Source organism: Pleurodeles waltl, chromosome 10, assembly GCF_031143425.1.
Source record: "Pleurodeles waltl isolate 20211129_DDA chromosome 10, aPleWal1.hap1.20221129, whole genome shotgun sequence".
Classification (NCBI taxonomy): Eukaryota; Metazoa; Chordata; class Amphibia; order Caudata; family Salamandridae; genus Pleurodeles; species Pleurodeles waltl.
Genome location: NC_090449.1, coordinates 1,022,513,142 through 1,022,532,937, shown reverse-complemented (window position 1 = coordinate 1,022,532,937; position 19,796 = coordinate 1,022,513,142). Strand labels below are relative to the sequence as shown.

At 46.3% G+C, this 19,796-nt stretch overlaps 1 protein-coding gene across 1 annotated transcript in view; it reads right to left on the bottom strand.

Moving 5' to 3' along the window:
* The window catches only part of ENTPD3 (ectonucleoside triphosphate diphosphohydrolase 3), a 163,086-nt gene that overhangs the window by 64,411 nt on the left and 78,879 nt on the right, over window positions 1–19,796 (bottom strand). Inside the window, exon 2 of the mRNA XM_069211947.1 lies at window positions 11,241–11,371. Within this exon, the coding sequence (XP_069068048.1) occupies window positions 11,241–11,360 (120 nt within the window). The 5' untranslated portion in view covers window positions 11,361–11,371. The remainder of the gene's footprint in view (window positions 1–11,240; window positions 11,372–19,796) is intronic.

The window sequence follows — 19,796 nt, the reverse complement described above, 5'->3', positions numbered from 1 at the left end:
ACAGAAAAAACGGCTCCATGGAAATACAACAAATTCGGCAATTTTTTTTAACTCTACTCAGAAAGTGTGCTTTTTATTATGTGTGCAAATCTGTTCAGCGGTTTTGGAAAAATCTGCATTTACAAAAGGACTCAGTCTTGATTAGAGAAATTTCTGATGCATAGCTTTTTCTTGTACTTCTCTATAACTGCATATTACATGTCAGATAACAAGGTTTACAACTGTACCAATTATTGACCTTTTAATGTGTTGCTTTCTTACATTACAATCAATAAAAATGTTTAAATAAAAAAAAAAATATCTTGGTCTTGTGTCTTAAAATTCATGTTTTAAAATATAGTAAAAGGGGCAGGGTAGGGATACCCTGATCCCCACGCACTTATGAGGGGTGGATGACCCAAAGAAACTCCCAGACGCCAAAGTAAAAGCAACAATTTGTTCCGTGGGTACTGCAGTATTCCTGTGGGAATCAGCAAGGCCCTCTTGTGAGGTTCACCAGCTGGAGCCACCACACGTACTTCACCCCCATGGTACCACTATACCACTCAAGCTTCACCAGGGGAAACTTGCATGCTACTGTGGTACCATGGCAGTGAAGCTTGAGCACCGGTATCACAGAGGTACTGAGGTATATGAAAAAAATAATAAATGAAATATGGGCTGAGGTCCACGAGGGGTGGCTGCCCATGGGGACTGGGCGAAGGGTCTGGCCACAAGCCATGCACAGCAGGAGTGTGGTCACCCGCAGGTGTCTGGCTGTCCAGCAGGGGGTTGGCCACCCGCTGCAGGGTTTGCCCATATGCTGTGCGCGCGGTGGGGTTTGACCACCCAATCCCATGCTGCACAAAGCCAAAATCTTTGCGCTGTGGTGGGTTGGTGGTCCAGCCAAGCCCTGCATCCAACCCCCCACTGTGCATGGCTGAAGGCTGTGCACAGCTTGGGAGTTTATTGAATCCGATAAAAAATAGAAATTCCATGCAAAAACATAAAGGGTAAAGTGACGGTATAGTTAGATATGATAATAAAATCTTAACTTACATTAAAAAAACAGAAGCTCAGTGAAAAAAACAAAGGTTAAAGTGATTATATGGCTAGGCATGATAATAAAACCTTACCTCTCATTTAAAAAAAACCCTAGCAATTCACTGTAACACCCAAAGCTTAAAGAGACGTTATAGTTAGGTGTTCGAAGTGACATAAAATCGAACACTTAAAAACCAGAACGACAATGAAATTCGTCCTTTATAGTTTACTGAGATAACTGTAACTTACACCCCCACCATGCAAGGCTTATCAACTAACATATGACATCTTTCACAACATGCTAAATTACACCACTGATGCCATTTTTCAAAATGGGTGCAACGGTACCCACCAAGGCCACCCACAAAATATCCATATGCTGTGGGCTCCGGGGGGAGGTGCCCTAAGGCCACTGCAACCCCTGCTGACTCCCCAGCAAGCACCCACAGTGGTTGCTGGCGGGAGCTGTCTATTTTGTTTGAAAGTGGGTGCCCTGGTGCCCACCCTGGACACCCACATAAGCCTTCATCATTTCGCCCCAAGATCCCTCAGACCTGTTCGGCTCCCCCAACCACACCTATACTAGGCTGGCATGTTTATTTTTTAAAGTGGGTGCCTTCGTGTCCACCTGGGGCACACACGAAATCCTTAGTTATTGGGGGCCAGAAGGGGAGCCCCCAAGGTCTCCCTGGCCCCAGCCAGCTACCCTGCCAGCAACCAGTGTTAGGCTTCCGGGACCTGGCTTTTTAACTTTGCTCCCTCCCAGGCGGAAGCAGCATTTTTGCTGCTCCTGGCCAGACTGGAGCAAAGTTGTGTTCCCTGTCCAAGAGAGTGTGGGCAGAGAATTGCAGTGTCACAGGTGTTGAGCTGCCCCGAATACTGCAGCAGCCACCAGACTCGGGTTATGAGGCCCCCGGGGTAAATTGTATGGCTCCAGGAGAGGGGTCATGTGGCCCTCTCCCCACAATTAAACTCATGGGGATAGGGACCTTGGGCCTCACGAGGTGGATGAATGCCCCCACCCTGACAAAAAACGAATCACCCAGTGGATGGGGGTCCCTGGGGTATTTTAGGGGATTGAGAATGTTGGCTGTACACCACATTCACTAAAACTAAAATCAGCCCGAGGGATGGGGTCCCTAGGGCCTCAAGAAGGCACGTGGAAAGGGCTGCATGCCCCCTTCCCAAAACTTAAGCTATCGTCCCAAGGGGATGGGGGTGCCAGGGACCTCAAGAAGGCTCAAGAAAGGGGCTGCCTGCTCCCCTGACCAATAAAATAAAAAGCAGCAACACCCCAGGCCCTGGCCCACCCTGAGGGGGCTTATTTTGTAAAAGCATGAGAGGAGCCCTTTTTTTTCAAATAGCACCACAGATCAGCAAATCCACCCCTCTGATTAAAAAAAAACTATATGTTTTTGGCCTAATGTCTTTCTACTCTGCCCCTCTGTGTGTTTTGTTTTTTAGTTTTTCATCCTCATAGTCCCCAAATCCTAAAATAGCTGCCACCACATCTTTGTTGATGTGGTGACAGCCAATCATATATTATCTAGAGATCTGTTGTCTCCGTGGATCCTCTTCTGTGTTAAATATAGAGCGTTTTTTAACCTTAATTTCTCAAAATCTACTGGACAGATATAAACCAAATTACAAAAAGCATACTTTCTGGACGAAGATCTACCATTCTGTCAAATTTGGTATAATTCTGTACTGCCGTTTTGGCTGTAGATCTGTCTAATTTTCCTGTGGAAAAATGAATGGGAAAATTAAATTTTGGGGTCCCTGCTTTTTCTCGGCTCCCACTTTATTGGTCACCCTGAAACTTTCCAGGAAGGAGCTGAGGTGGATGAAAACTTTGTTAAGATTTGTCAAATGGTGCCAACGTTATAAGCAAACCCAAAAAAACCTTTACCTATGGAAACGTGGTCCCAACTTTAAATAACCAGTGGCAACCACCACTATAACTTGCCGTGCCTAATTTCAGATGTTGTCAATGATGTTGTAAATGATGTCATAGACTATGTCATAAGCGATGTACTTTGTGAACCCATAAGCAGTGCATGTTAAGTGCATGAGTTATAGTTACTTCAGTTAACTATAATTGGTGAATTGCAGTTTTTTTTTTAGATTAAAATGTTACATAACTGACATTTTGACCTAACTAAAATGTCTTTTTAACCTTCGGAGTTTTCTGTCAATATCTCAGTTTTTTTTAAGGTAATGTAAGATATTATAACCGGAACTAACTATAATGTCACTTCAACCTGTGTTTTTTCAGTGAATTTCTGAAGTTTTTTTAACTTAAAGTAACAAAAGCGTTGAGGACACAACTTATTTTCTTTTTTTTTTAAACTAATGTCAGTGTAGGGTGCCCACTCCAGTGATGCCTTGCCTTTTTTTGTCTTGAGACCGAAAGTAACTACAAATCACACCCCTGACATGCAGAGTGTTGTCATCAATGATGTCATTCAAGATGTCACCCTGATGTTATCAGTGATGTCATGAAACATGCTAAGAATGAAGTATTATGCACACACCCCAGAATGTCGTGATTTTGTGAATTGCTAAATAAAATAGCAAATTTTTTTCTAAATCAAATCAAATCAAATCAACAACATTTATAAAGCGCGCTACTCACCCGTGAGGGTCTCAAGGCGCTAGGGGGAGGGGGATTACTGCTGCTCGAAGAGCCAGGTCTTGAGTTACCTCTGGAATGCGAGGTGGTCCTGGGTGGTCCTGAGGTTGGTGGGGAGGGAATTCCATGTTTTTTGCTGCCATGTAGGAGAAGGATTTCCCACCTGCCGTGGTGCGGCGGATGCGAGGGACGGCGGCGAGTGTGAGGTTGGCGGAGCGAAGTTGGCAGGTGGGCGTGTAGAAACTGAGGCGACGGTTGAGGTAATCGGGTCCCTTGTTGTGGAGGGCTTTGTGTGCGTGGGTGAGGAGCCGGAAGGCGATCCTTTTGTTGACGGGAAGCCAGTGCAGGTGTCTCAGGTGGGCGGAGATGTGGCTGTTTTGGGGTATTTCGAGGACGAGGCGGGTGGAGGCGTTTTGTATTCGCTGCAGATGTTTCTGGAGTTTAGCGGTGGTTCCTGCGTATAGGGTGTTACCGTAGTCCAGGCGGCTCATGACGAGGGCGTGGGTCACAGTCTTTCTGGTGTTGGCGGGGATCCAACGGAAGATCTTTCGGAGCATGCGGAGGGTGAGGAAGCAGGAAGATGATACGGCGTTGACTTGTTTGGTCATGGTGAGAAGTGGGTCCAAGATGAATCCGAGGTTGCGTCCGTGGTCTGAGGGGGTTGGTGTGGTGCCAAGGGCCGTGGGCCACCAGGAGTCGTCCCAGGCGGATGGGGTGTTTCCGAGAATGAGGACTTCCGTTTTGTCTGAGTTCAGTTTCAGACGGCTGAGTTTCATCCATTCTGCGACGTCTTTCATTCCATCTTGCACGTTGGTCTTGGCGCTGGTGGGGTCCTTGGTGAGGGAAAGTATAAGCTGAGTGTCGTCGGCGTAGGAGGTGATGTTGATGTTGTGTTTGCGTACGATGTCGGCGAGGGGGCTCATGTAGACATTGAAGAGTCGGGCTGAGCGAGGAGCCTTGTGGGACGCCGCAGATGATCTCGGTGGGGTCTGAGTGGAACAGTGGGAGGTAGATTCTTTGGGAGCGGTTGGAGAGGAAGGAGGTGATCCAGTCCAGGGCGGTGGAGCGGAGGCAGGATATTAGGGTTCGGTGGCAGACGGTGTTGAAGGCAGCCGAGAGGTCGAGGAGGATGAGGGCGACTGTTTCTCCGTTGTCCATCAGAACTCTGATGTCGTCTGTGACTGAGATGAGGGCGGTTTCTATGCTGTGATTGGCTCGGAATCCGGACTGAGAGGGGTCGAGTAGGTTGTTGTCTTCAAGGAAGTTGGTAAGTTGCTCTATGACTTTGGCAGGGAAGGGGAGGAGCGAGATGGGGCGGAAGTTCTTCAGGTCGCTGGGGTCCACTGTAGGTTTCTTCAGTAGGGCGTTGACTTCTGCGTGTTTCCAGCTCTCGGGAAGGTGGCAGAAGCAAACGAGCTGTTGATGATGGTCTGGAGATGCGGGGCAATGATGTCGTCGGCTTTGTTGAAGATGAAGTGTGGGCAGGGGTCCGAGGGGGCACCGGAGTAGATGGAGTTCATGGTAGCTTTGGTCTCTTCCGTGCTGATGTGAGTCCAGGCGTTGAGGGTGATGGCTGGGGTTGTAGGTTCTGTGGTGGTTGGCTGTGTCTGGTGTCCGAAGCTGTTGTATAGGTCGGTGATCTTACGATGGAAGAAGGTGGCGGGGGAGTTGCAGAGTTCTTGTGAGGGTGTGATGGCGTTGGCGTTGGCGTTAGGATTGGAGAGCTCTTTGACAATGTTGAAGAGTTCTTTGCTGTTGTGAGTGTTCTTGTCCAGTCTGTCTGTGAAGGAAGTTCTTTTGGTGGCGTGAATCAGTTGGTGGTGTTCGCGGGTGGCTTTTTTGAGGGCAGACATGTTTTCTGCGGTGTGGTCCTGGCTTTCTCGAGGGTGAAGCAGTTTTTTTCAGATTCCTTGAGGGTGTCTGTGAACCAAAGAGGTTTCCTGGTGTTGGTCTGTTTTGGGAGACGTCTGAGGGGTGCGAGGTTGTCTGCGCAGTTGGTGATCCAATCCGTGAGGCTGAGGGCTGCGTCATTGGGGTCGGTGGAGAAGGTGGGTTGGTTGTCGCTGAGAGTGGAGAGAAGCTGTTCCGCGGGGATTTTGTTCCAATGTCTGCGTGTGATGGGTTGTGTGCGGAGGTGGCGAGTCTTGCGTCGGAAGGTGAAGTGGCCACATCTGTGGTCGGTCCAGTGTATTACGGAGGAGTGGCTGAAGGATACAAGGTTGCTGGCGGAGGAGATGGGGTTGAGCGTGTGTCCGGCGATGTGGGTGGGGGTGTTCACCAGTTGCTTGAGACCGAGGTTGTCGAGCAGGGCGGTGGTGTTGGGGTCGTTGTTCTGTTCCAGGTGGAAGTCGAGGTCGCCGAGGAGGATGTAGTCCGGCAAGGCAAGGGTGTGCGGGGAGATGAAGTCAGTGATAGAGTCGCTGAAGAGGGCGCGTGGTCCAGGGGGTCTGTAGATGAGAGTTCCTCTAAGGGTGGTCCTGGGGTCGGTGTGGATCTGTAAGTGCAGGTGTTCGGCGGCGAGGGGGGTGTCTTCGGTGGAGGTGGTGACGTTGATGGAGTCCTTGAAGACGATGGCGATTCCTCCACCGACTTGGTTGGTGCGGTCTCTCCTGGAGATCTTGTAGCCGTCGGGGATGTCTATGGCGATGTTGGGGGCCGAAGAGGCGTTCATCCAGGTCTCAGTGATGAAGGCGACGTCCGGTGCTGTGGAGTCCAGGAGGTCCCATAGTTCAACGGCGTGCTTGTGGACGGAGCATGCATTGATCAGGATGCATTTGAGGTGATTGTTGGCGCGTGGGCTGGCGGGCGGGGTGGTTTCGCGGTGGAAGGTGAGTTTGCAGGTGAGGCATGCGAAGGGTCCATGGGTGCGTTTAGGGTTGGCTTGGAAGCAGGTACTGGAGCGCCCCGGGTTGTGGGCGCGGAAGTTGTTGGGGTCGTAGCGGTGTTGTGGGGTTTGGGGGTGCTGGGGGCCAGGGGTCGTGGCGCTGGGCGCGGTCCAGGCGCGGACGGGCGCAGACGGGCTTGCCTTTGGCGCGGCCGCCATAAGAGGGAGGAGGGGGGAAGGAGGGGTCAGCTGGGGGTGGGGGGCGGGGGGCGGGAGAGGGGCGACAAATGGGAGCAGGGGGGCCGGGGCCGAGCAGGAGGTGGCAGCGGGAAAGCGGAGGGTGGGGGCGGTCAGGTACAGGGGAGGGGAGAAAAGATAGGGGGGGTTACAGAGGTGGAAGTGAGTAAGGAAGAACAGACAAGGAGAAGAAAGAAGAGTCAAGAACAGAAGAGGGAAGAGTCAAGAACAGAAGAGAGAGAAGTCAAGAAGAAGAGGAGAAGAGTCCGGAGAGAAGAGAGAAGAGTCAAGAAGAAGAGGAGAAGAGTCCGGAGAGAAGAGAGAAGAGTCAAGAAGAAGAGTAAAGAAGAAGAGGAGAGAAGAATCAAGAGAGAAGAGAGAGGAGTCAAGAAGCAGAGGAGAAGAGTCCAGAGAGAAGAGAGAAGAGTCAAGAAGAAGAGGAGAAAAGTCCGGAGAGAAGAGAGAAGAGTCAAGAAGAAGAGTCAGGCAGAAGAGGAGAGACCTGAGAAGCAGAGGGGAAGCGTCCAGAAAATGAGGAGAGGCCACAGAGGAAGAAAAGGAACACGCAGAGAAAAATAAAGAGGAGGAGAAGAACACGCAGGTCGGGGTGCAGAGGAGAAAGAAGAACACAGATGAAGAACACAGATGAAGAAAACAGATGAAGAACACAGAAGAAGAAAGAACACGCAGGACGGGGTGCAGAGAAGAACACTGATGAAGAAAGAACAAAGAACACGCAGGTCGGGGTGCAGAGGAGAAAGAAGAACACAGACGAAGAACACAGATGAAGAAAACAGATGAAGAACACAGAAGAAGAAAGAACACGCAGGTCGGGGTGCAGAGGAGAAAGAAGAACACAGATGAAGAACACAGATGAAGAAAACAGATGAAGAACACAGAAGAAGAAAGAACACACAGGGCGGGGTGCAGAGAAGAACACAGATGAAGAGAGAAGAAAGAACACGCAGGTTGGGGTGCAGAGGAGAAAGAAGAACACAGATGAAGAACACAGATGAAGAAAATAGATGAAGAACACAGAAGAAGAAAGAACACGCAGGACGGGTGCAGAGAAGAACACAGATGAAGAGAGAAGAAAGAACACGCAGGTCGGGGTGCAGAGGAGAAAGAAGAACACAGATGAAGAACACAGATGAAGAAAACAGATGAAGAACACAGAAGAAGAAAGAACATGCAGGTCGGGGTGCAGAGGAGAAAGAAGAACACAGATGAAATACACAGATGAAGAAAACAGATGAAGAACACAGAAGAAGAAAGAACACGCAGGACGGGGTGCAGAGAAGAACACAGATGAAGAAAGAAGAAAGAACACGCAGGACGGGGTGCAGAGGAGAAAGAAGAGCACAGATGAAGAAAGAAGCAGGAAAAGAACGCGGTGAGGAAGAGGAGCGGGCCGAGGAAGAGCAGAACACGCAGCAAGTGGGCTGCAGAAGAGGAGCAAAGAGCGAAGGGAAAAAGGACAGCAGAGGTGCGGAGAGAGGTTGGAGGAGAGAGCGGAAGGCAGAAGACAGAGGTACAGGAAAGGAGAGGTGAGTAGCGCGGGCTGGGCGAGGGGCAGGGCGGGGGGAGTACTTACTGTTTTAGCAGGTCTTGCTGGGAGGTGTCAGGAGCCTGGGCTAGTGGAGCTGCAGCGGCAGGGGGAGCGACCTACCCTCGGGTCAAGGGTCGCTGACTCTGCTGCGCAGCGGCCGCCATAAGAGGGAGGAGGGGTCAGCTGGGGGCGGGGGGCGGGAGGCGGGCGACGAATGGGAGCAGGGGGGCGGGGCCGAGCAGGAGGTGGCGGCGGGAAAGCGGAGGGTGGAGGGTCAGGTAGAGGGGAGGGGAGAAAAGATAGGGGGGGTTACAGAGGTGGAGGGGAGTAAGGAGCCTGGGCTAGTGGAGCTGCAGCGGCAGGGGGAGCGACCTACCCTCGGGTCAAGGGTCGCTGACTCTGCTGCGCAGCGGCCGCCATCAGAGGGAGGAGGGGTCAGCTGGGGGCGGGGGGCGGGAGGCGGGCGACGAATGGGAGCAGGGGGGCGGGGCCGAGCAGGAGGTGGCGGCGGGAAAGCGGAGGGTGGGGGGGTCAGGTAGAGGGGAGGGGAGAAAAGATAGGGGGGGTTACAGAGGTGGAGGGGAGTAAGGAAGAACAGACGAGGAGAAGAGAGAAGAGTCAAGAACAGAAGAGAGAAGAGTCAAGAAGAAGAGTAAAGAAGAAGAGGAGAGAAGAGTCAAGAGAGAAGAGAGAGGAGTCAAGAAGAAGAGGAGAAGAGTCCGGAGAGAAGAGTCAAGAAGAAGAGTCAGGCAGAAGAGGAGAGACCTGAGAGGCAGAGGGGAAGCGTCCAGAAGATGAGGACAGGCCACAGAGGAAGAAAAGGAACACGCAGAGAAAAGTACAGAGGAGGAGAAGAACACGCAGGTCGGGGTGCAGAGGAGAAAGAAGAACACAGATGAAGAACACAGATGAAGAAAACAGATGAAGAACACAGAAGAAGAAAGAACACGCAGTACGAGGTGCAGAGAAGAACACAGATGAAGAAAGAAGAAAGAACACGCAGGACGGGGTGCAGAGGAGAAAGAAGAGCACAGATGAAAAAAGAAGCAGGAAGAGAACGCGGTGAGGAAGAGGAGCGGGGCCGAGGAAGAGCAGAACACGCAGTAAGTGGGCTGCAGAAGAGGAGCAGAGAGCGAAGGGAAAAAGGACAGCAGAGGTGCGGAGAGAGGTTGGAGGAGAGAGCGGAAGGCAGAAGACAGGTACAGGAAAAGAGAGGTGAGTGGCGCGGGGCTGGGCGAGGGGCAGGGCGGGGGGAGTACTTACTGTTTTAGCAGGTCTTGCTGGGAGGTGTCAGGAGCCTGGGCTGGTGGAGCTGCAGCAGCAGGGGGAGCGACCTACCCTCGGGAAGTGCCCCCAAAATCTGTGTAAAAATATTACATGGGCTTGACCCTTTCTTTAATGGCTCTGAACTGCTGCTGAGCCAGTAAAGGAAGGATGAACAACAGGCCAACAGGCAGCAGAGGTGTTAATTTCCTCTGTTGCCTGCCTTTCATGTGCACACAGCCCCAACCTGTGAAATTAGCCTGCAGCCCGCCTCATATGTTTGTGTGCCTCCTGTGGACTTCGCAGGCCCTTGAAAGGCTCTCCTGCTCGCCACCCTCCACCGTACACCTCTCCCTCGGCCCCCTCTGGTTTCCTGTTAATCCCTAACACCCCCATGTCGACTCATTTATTTTCAATTTGCATTTTTATATGTCCTCAATCTCTACTGCCGCCCACCTGCCCTGTACACGCAGGCTGTCTGATGCCAGAAAGAGCAGATTTCGTACTGTAATGTGTTCTCTGTGGCATCAGACACCCTAAAATCAAGGCGCTGTATGGCTGGAGGCTCTGCAAGGTTACAGGTTGTGACATAGCACAATATCCAAATTTTGAGGTTTTGGGCCGCAAATTTAGCTTTTTCTGGCCGCAGAATTTGCCGCCTAAAGCTGCAAAATCATGGGGGGTCCGAATATGGGAGGAAATTAACAGTGCATGGTGGGGGCATAAGTTAAAGTTACTTTAGAGCATGAGTTATAGTTATAAATTACTATAACTGGTGAATGTCAGTGTTTTTGGTTATATTTTAACTGATATTTTCACCTAATTGAAACGTTCCTTTATGCTTTGTTTTTTCAGTGAATTTCTAAGGTTTTTATTTAAAGTAAAGTAGTCTATTATTACAATTCCTAAAAATAACGTTAGTTTAGCCCTTGTTTTTTTCAGTGTATTTCTAGTTCTTTTTGATGTAAAGTAAGACGTCAATCACCGCGCATGGGGTTGGGCACAGGGCCAACCCTCCACTGGTGCACAAATTGCCCCTGCTGGACAGGCCTTTTATGGCAAGTGCACTGATGCAAAACAGACTGATGAAAACCCCTTGCTTCTCTGGTGATGGATCTGCAATACTTTGCCCTATGGCAAATGCGACACATTTTTATCTTTTCCCTCTCTTCCCTTTACCTCATTGCTCTTCATTGTATTCTCTTCTAGAGCATATCTTATATGTTATAGTCCTTAGAAACAGCTTTACTGCAATATAAATTGTGTTAGAAATAAACAAATAAATAAATGTTGCCTTATACTTGAAAACAGAAATTGCGGCAATAGGATTATTCCAGGTTATTAAAGACAACACTGTATAATGGATTTTTAGGGTTTAGTTTACTGTGATGGTTGAGCTGAACACTTTCAGAACTAGATCCTAAATCCTGATGAATTAATACATTGCAGTCGCTGATGGATCAATGTAAGTAGCATCTGTTTAGTTTGAAAAAGATGGCAAAACAGCCAAAATAAGATGAAAAAATAATAGCTCCAGCAATAGATAAGTTTAAAATGAGGGATTTCCATTAGTGACAGCCAATACGTTTTGTATCAGAGTGGGCTCTCATAAGGTTACAGGGCGGGGTTTAGAAAGACCATATCAAGAGGTCAAGATGGGAGTGGAGCAATGATTCAGTCCTATGTTTTCAAACTTAGGTCTCCGGTCTTACCTTCAGGCCTGGAGAGAAGACCTCTTTCTTGTGGATCTGGACGAATGCAATAGCTATGATGACAGCAATGCTAATAAGCAGAAACAAGAAGGCAACCACTACTGGAGTCTTTGAAGGCATCCCACCAGCACCTGGAAAGATAAGACATTGCATGATCAGTCTACGGTCAACTCTACGTGCAACATTCTGTATTATATCATTTAAGTAAGGATCTTACAAAGTGGCATTAGGTGATCCATCTTCATGGTGTTTATTCCCCAAATCAGCATTCCAGTAAAATCCTACTTGATCTGAGCACAGACCTTTGTGTTATTTAGACTGTCACCTCCATGTTGTCGCTCATACATTCTGGCACTGTCAGCTGCTAAGATATTAGTAACGTGAGTTGGTGACTCAAGTGTCCACCATCATCAGTTTTAATATTTCTCTGTGGCTTAAGTACCTCAAGTATGTAGCACAAATAACTTAAAAGCGCACCAAATGGGCTGCTATGGCAAATACTGAGAAGCATTAAACAAATATTTCTGAAATGATCTTTAAAAAAATAAACTCTGAAATGCCTCTCTGGCACCAAGAGAGTCTAACACGCCCTGGACGGGGGGAGTGACGAGGAGAATAAGGGGAAGCATTTATAGGACCCTATTGTGCATTCAACTACCTCTTTGAGGGAGATCTCTGCTCACTGTTTCATAAATGCTACCCAAGGCTTCTCTTTTCCTTTAAATGGGTCATACATCAGATGAATAATCAACAACAGCCCATAGCCCTGTCACGGACAAAGCTCCAGCTTCTTCAGCGTAATGCGAAGTGTGCACTATGAGGAACTCCAAGCTGGCTACATCTGGGAAGAGATATGCACTCTCATTGGGCATCACAAGGACCACTTACAACTCCTGGAAGAGTTATCCCTTTCTGTGTAGTTTGTAATTCTTGGGTTCTCTGTAGCTTCACCATACTTATGTTCAAAACACATGGACCTTCTTTCCTCTTGCAGAATATTATAGTGAATCAAATTTAATTTGCAACTTCACCAAAGATGAGATTGTCTTCTCTTGAGTCCTTCCAAATCTCCCCATCTCTGTCTCAGTCCTCCCTCAATTGTTACTTGCTAAAGAAGCTCCCTGCCATCATGGCTTCCACATGCTAGATTTCCTCTGCCAAACTACGAGCAGGAAAAGCACATTTGTAGAAAAGTAAAAGCAAGGGCTTTGTAAACTATTTAAAGATTGATTTACGCGAGTTGCCATCATCAACATTATAAATGTTTCTTTTGGAACAAAATTACATCCTTAAAAACAACAGAACAAATATAAAAAGACATTTCATTAACTAGCAGTTAAAAAATGTAAACATATCTAGTTCAGAATTATCACAATTAGGACCATCCCCTTTTTAGATCTTGCTGAAGGACAGCTTAGGCTCGCTGTTGTTGAAGACCTGTTGTCTTTAATACATTAAAATATAGACATATTGTGGGTGTGGGGTCAGCAATTTTCCCTTGATTGGGTGACTTTCTGTATGCACTAGGCTTTCACTCTATTATTTGTTTGTCCCACCTATGGAGCATTTCTTCTTTACGATGTTTGGATTGTATAACTTGTGTTCTTCCACTGCTTACATCCAGAGAACTACACTTTTCTTTTTCTTCTGGTGCTCCAAGCAAATGCATTTGTTTTTGTGTGCTACTTTCCCCCTAAATTCCGTCTGCGCTCTGTCTCACCCACGCCACAAGTCTTTTATTGCTTCCCTTGCCACCTTTTTAACAAAAAAGAAAAAACTATTTAACCCCCTCCCAACACTTTTCCACCTCCCACCCTTGTTGCACCCGCCACTCTGCAGTGCTGACTTCCTCCCTTAACACATGCCTCCCACTTTACCTTTGTCCACTGCTCCTCTCTATCACATTATCTATCACATTCTTTTGAAAAAAATATATATATATTGTCTGATTGGCCCTGCAGCATCTACCAGGTGGTTCCTTTTTTTTTCATGAGCTTTTATGCATTTTATGGTGCCATACCATACAGAGGGACATATTTATGAGAAATGCTGAACAACTGCGCGAGCGCAGTTGTGCGTCAAAAAATGTACTGCCGGCTAATGCCATCTGTGTTCCATATTTAAAAAATGACGCACGATGGTCTACGGAATGGTTAGCATCGTAGAAAATTATGCTGGCCGGGGGTGGACGGCGGTAGGAAAAATGGCGCTAGTGGGCAAAAAATGAAGTTAGACAGATTAGCGGCAAACTATCTGCTGCTAGTCAGCCTAGCATCATTATTTGGTCACACAAGCAGCCAAAAAATGACGCCTGTCCAAGTATGGACAAGAGACAGTACAAAAACCACAATGTCCAACACAGGGGACCAGTGACCCCAGGACAAACCCAACAAAACCAGTGCCCGCTAGGCGGTCACATGTAAGTGGCCCTCAGTGGCGCATAACAGTAAAGCACATATACTTACCTGGGATGTGCTCCCTCCACCCGCAGTGTGCCTGTAGTGTGGGTGGAGGGGTGATGCTGGGGATTGGGATGGGCATCTATGTGCCCTAAATAGTGACACCATGGTGGACTCCATGGTGTTTCCCCAAGAAAATGTGCCTAACTTTACTTTAATGCCTGGTCTGACCAAGCGTTAAAATTTGACGCTAATCAGCCATAGCGTCATTTTTTGGGTCCGCTTTCTAGGTGTGCGTGGTTTTAGTGTAGGGAGGTAAATATGGCACTAGGAGGCTAGTGTTACTTTTTGGAAAGGAACGCATACCTTGCATGTCATTGTCGCCAAAACGATGCAAGGTGGGTTGGTGCTTCCAGAAAATGATGCTAACTCTGATATTTTGACGTTAGACGGGTCTAACATCAAAATATAAATATGGAGTTAAGTTAGAGCCACTTTAGCGTGACTTTTGATAAATATGAGCCTATGTGTGCTCACATGTGAAGTGATAGATGTATGTGTATATCTCATCATGTGGTAGCGAACATAGCCTCATGATGCATAAACAGGGCCACTGGAATGATGTGGCGATGTTTTCATAGTTATAGATTTGGCGCACTTGCCACATAATCCATCATCTGCTGCATAATCTTCAGAATTTAACCCAAAAAAATGTTTGTAGCTCAAGAGTTTCAAAAGTTACTAAAAATGCAGTGATACTTGCCGCTGCACAAGGAAAGGCCTTTTGCAAAGCTGGTCTTGTCACCTTTTTGTTGCTTATTGCTGTATTTTGGGATGAAAGTGGTACTAATGAGGTGCAACCAATGCCCAAACGGTGTTACAAAGAGTAACAAGCATTTGCAATGCAGTAAGTCTTGCATATTTCGAAAAAGTTAAATTGTCATCTTTTGACAACAGCGCCCACAAGCAAAAAACAAAAAAAAACATGAGTGTAAACTGAGGAAAGACGAGTTAACAAAATAAAATAAAGTTAGCTTTAAAAAAATTTAACTGGGCAATTTTGTTTGTCCTGCTGGGCACGTTTTTTGCAAGTCACAAGCCTTCTGTTTACGGGGCACGGGAGGTTTAAACAAACTAGTACCTCGATCACGTCAGGAGCAGCGGACGGGCACTAATTAAATTGAAATCAATTGATCCCTGCTCCACATAGAGGAATGGAAAGATGCCAGGCGTGCCTTGACGATTTAGGAAGCCGTAAAGAAGAGTGCCACACAAACTGACAAATGACGAGCGACCAGCGGACTCCGAGCCCTTTACTGAACACAAGAATGTCTTGTAAGCGAGATGCATGCGCTAGCACATGCACTCAGAGGATCGACCCTAAAAATGACAAAATAACGAAGTAATACTATCACAAAAAGTGCTGTATTATGCTACATAATTTGGCTTTTCTTCCTGCATAATTTACTCAACCCTGCCATATAATTTAGCCCTCTCGTGCCACATACTTCCAGTGGCCCTGTGTATAAGTGTGCATGCATGATGATGCATGCACACATATACAATATCATGCCTTTGTTTTTGCTCAAGCTGAACAGCATCAACAAAACCACTGGCAAAACAAATAGGTCTGCATTGGCAATGACAACAGGCGAGACGGTTTGGTTTGGTTCATGCTTACTAATACCAGTGTCTAAAATACAGCAATTACTTCGAGTAGCAGAATTGTTTAGAATGCACCGAACTCAATAAAGCCATCTATTTACCAGCGCCAGGTTAAGTACAAAACAACAGCACAAGGTCAATATGTTATTGCAACCAATAACACGAATAATCTATCCTTAAAGATCTCCAAACCAGAATTATAATCAACTCAGATAAATCCTTTTTATATTCGTACTTTACAAATAAGTGAAAGTGTTGGTGCAATACTGCACTTTATAGCTGTGCATACCCTTACATTAATCAAGGGCATCCTTCCTGCTGGAAATGTGAAATTCCCAGCGTTTACTCAATAGGAAACAATGGAGAACAATGGGTCTCAGGTTTCACATATGTGAGCCGATGGTCGCCATGACATGCAAAGCACTCGACTTCTGCCCAGCGAGATCGCGCTGCGTAGGAAATGAAAAGATAAAGTAGTCCAGAAACCAGCTGAAAACATGGAGCCTCATATGTTTTCAGTAGTTTACCGGTTAGCTCGAGGATGGCTAAGCATTGGAAAAGGCATGACGTACGCATGCCTTTCACAAATGGAATCAATCGATTTTTAAAAGGCAAGCCCACGAACTAATGAAAGTGACGGACGTGACATGGGCGTGGTTAGAAGCACACATAGAGATTACAACATGGTCCAGAGCGCTTGCGCGCGCTTGACCCTAAGAAAGGAAACATTGTGTTTAATGTAGGTTCGGAGCAGATACATTTAGAGGGATTGCCAGATTTCTCTCTCATTCTAAACACACCTAAGGATCTGCCAATAAACACAGGTAATCTGGAATCATTGGTTCCAGATACGGTTCGAAGTCTTTAAAAGGGACTTGTGCCCCAGAAACTTTGGGCCTAAATCTGATTTAAAAAAGGATATTCAGTTTGTTGCCTTCACCAGCTAAACTGAAAAGATAATTATGGAACTGGGCGAAGTCCAAGGTGATTGTAGATACAGTCCAATTAGTATTTAATGTCTATATGTGTTCTCCAAGGAATGGTGTAGCCTTAAATCTTGCTAATAAATCCATATTGCCCCGTAGAAGTACCATATCAGAAGTATAGGGCCAAGACATTAGGGCGCACATTAGAGGACAATCCCACCCAAAACACGTCTGGCTTAATGTTCAATAGAAAGAAAAAGGACTACAACACCCAGAATGCAATACACTATTACACACTGGGAAGAGTATCCATAATACTGGAAGGAGATAGCCATGTTACCTGAATCAGCTCTCAGCAAGTGTAATTGAGTTGAGCTTGGGAGGCTGCAACCTTTCCTCAAAAAGGCACATTGGCAAATTGTCAAGACATGAGAGTAAACACAACCCACAGTTCTGCTTCATACCAAGCACCTGCTTTTACTGTTACACAAAATACCTCCAACGAGGACACCATAGGCCCTGCCCCAATTTTGCAATTAAAAGTTGAAAGCAGATAGCTTGTGTTAGATAAAAGAGCAAAACTCTTTGACACATGAGCCACCCATATGATCAAATCTCAGACTCAAATTATCAAAATGGTTGGCTGTTTTGAGCACATTATTAAATAACTTAATAAAAGGAAGTCTTACAACACAAGGGTTGCGTATAAATAGGATGTTTCATTTTCTTAAATAAAAATTCTGAACAGTGTAAATTACAGGAGAACAAATACTGAAAAATTTAAAGAAGTGTGAAATGCAAAATCTTATAATGATTGCTTCATCCTGATAAATTGCCCACATATACTAGTAGTTCCTTCACACCCTTAATTCCCCTGTGCCACTGAACCTGCAGCACTAATGATAGGGATGCCTCTGGGGCTGCCTAATACCAGTTCAGACCTCTTACTTACTGGTGGTGCATTAATGAGAAGGATATACCATTTCACAATCAGTCCAATGGGGCCTGCGTCAATAGACCTCAGTACCCGTCCCCACCTCTGCCACAGAGGTCCACAAATAAGAGAGTTGGAATGCTGAAGGTCTGAGATTACACAGCAGGTAGATGAGATTTCTAATACATTATGGTCTGAAATTCACTATCCTTGTGAATGGACCCTGATGAAGAATTACACAGCAGACCTTTTGTGTGAATCTCAAGTCCTTGAAAGAAAAAGTAGACATTTTAGGAATGGAAGTCACAGGGAGCATCTACCCATAGAATGAAAGTCCTCTATGATAGAGATGTAGGAAAAGGAACCACCAGTAAGGACATTTCACACTACTTATCACCCTGAGGGTTACTTGAGCAGTAGTGAGAGCAGGAGAGTCCTTTCCTGCCACTAGGCCAAGCAGAATATGGTAGGAGGTGCAGGACCTTGTCATCCTTATATTGACTCACTATCTCCCCCACATTCCCTGCTCTCAATCATGTCAATATATTGAGTATTGTGTGCCGTGTACAATATCTAGAGGGCAAAATGAAGTAAGACAAATAACGAGTGCCCAATTCACAAGGTAAACCTAGACTTCAGGTCTACACTTGATGTTCAGGCCCAAGTTTACCTTTGTGAATTGGGCCCTGAGTGTCCTTGTGACTACACTTCCTTGATCAACAGCACATCCTTGGCTGCTGGGGCTGTGGCTCAGGCTGCCCCGTGGGAGGAGGAGTCAGGTTCACTGTTGCACCAATGAGGAGCATTGTGACACTTTAACTCAATGGCTACTCCCAATCATTTGTCATTTATTGAGGTACAATCTTTTAATTTTTTCCCTACTCCAAAGGCTTTACTAGAAGTCTATTGTTGAAAAGCGGGAGGTAATACCAGACGACTATTAGCTATACTAGGTTGTTATTATGATCCCATTACTAGATAATTGCACATTTGGACCTGGAATGGGGAGTAGCATATGGCATCTGGAATTACCACACTATTTACTGCACCTGTTCCCAGATTACTGTGCCCCTTTCCTTTTTAGCTGGAGGAATATGTGACAGGTAAAGCTGGTGGCATCATTAGGTGCACTATTACTGGTTGTGATAATATGTCTCACGTGATAATCTCACATGATAATCTCACGTGATAATAGTGGGTCTTTAAGTGTAAGATTTTTTGGCATGCTCTAGGTTCCTATGTAAGCAGCGAGGTTGATCCTGTTGCAATTTCTTTCAAAGACCTTTGTGGAAGCTTTTTCTTTAGATCACCACATCTTTTCCGAGGAGCCACTCCTGGAGACTAGACTGGAAATACCAACAACTGACAGTCTAAAGCACTTCCCAACATCATCTGTGTATAAACATTCCCTTTTTAAATAGGCTGAGAAGCTGCACACATATATACCAACCTAAATATAACAAGGCATTAAAAAACAGGATGCACTTAGAGTTAATGGGAAAGAGGTCCCACTTGGTGCTATTTTTAGCCAGCGCCAAAGACTGATTTACTTCCTCTGTGCTCAAATCCCTGGAGTTTCTTGGAAGCTTCCTCTCCACCATGTAAGTTTGTCTCCTTGCAAGGCTGGCACTACTCTGTTACTTCAGCCTCAAGAACCTCTGAACATGTGTAATCCTGCAAATGTACACAGATGTTTGAATAAAACATAAACCAAATTACGAGTGTGCAACACATTTTTATTCAGTTGACATGGAGATAAATGTCAGTTCCCAACTATAAATCATCAAACATTAAGATGCATCTGGAAAATAATGTTTTTTCCAAGATCTTTCTGTAGAAGAGCTGCTCCCACAGATCTGTGTGTGCGTTCGAGGTCACTTGATAGCCAAAGGAATGAACCTTGATCTTGGGTGTACGCAGAATTGACATTTTTTTTGCCATGAGTCCTTGCAAAGCGAAAAAACAGCTAGAGAGCTATGAACTGGGATACATAAGATAGGGTGAATGGTACATGAGTCAGGTAGAATAGAAGGAAATGCGCCTTTTCTGTGTGGTCACCTCAGGTTTTTTGTCTCTTGCTAGACCCTATTTTGCTAGCTTTAGTACTCTGTGCACTTTTCCCCTGCTAACTAGTAGTAAAGTGCCTGCACTCCTCCTTTAAACATGGTCCAATTGGCATACTCCTAATTGGGATATTTAATTTACTTGAAAAGAGGAGGAGAATAATATTTTCTTTCCTGGGCCCAATGAGCTGTTCCTCTTCCTCGCGGGATCAGGTGTTCCTTGAAGAGAGGTGGGTCCAGCTCCCAGCTGAAAAGCCAGAAGGAGCCAGATGTGGGAGACATGTTGTTCCAGATCCTTGGTGAGTAGCTTGAGTAGGTTTGCCTCATGTGGCTTTCTTGTGATCTAGTTCTGCGCGCGTGCACAGACTCAGAATGGGGTCAAGTGCCTAATTTAATTTAAACTACGCTCCTAAAACATCACTCTGCAAAAAATGTTAAATGTTGAGATAACTATTCACGACTTGCACCCACCTTAAGCACCTGTAGGCTTTCACCCAATTTTATATATTTATTTAGTTAAATAAATATATATTTAATTGTTTTTCTTTTGGTTTGTTGGTTATTTCCTT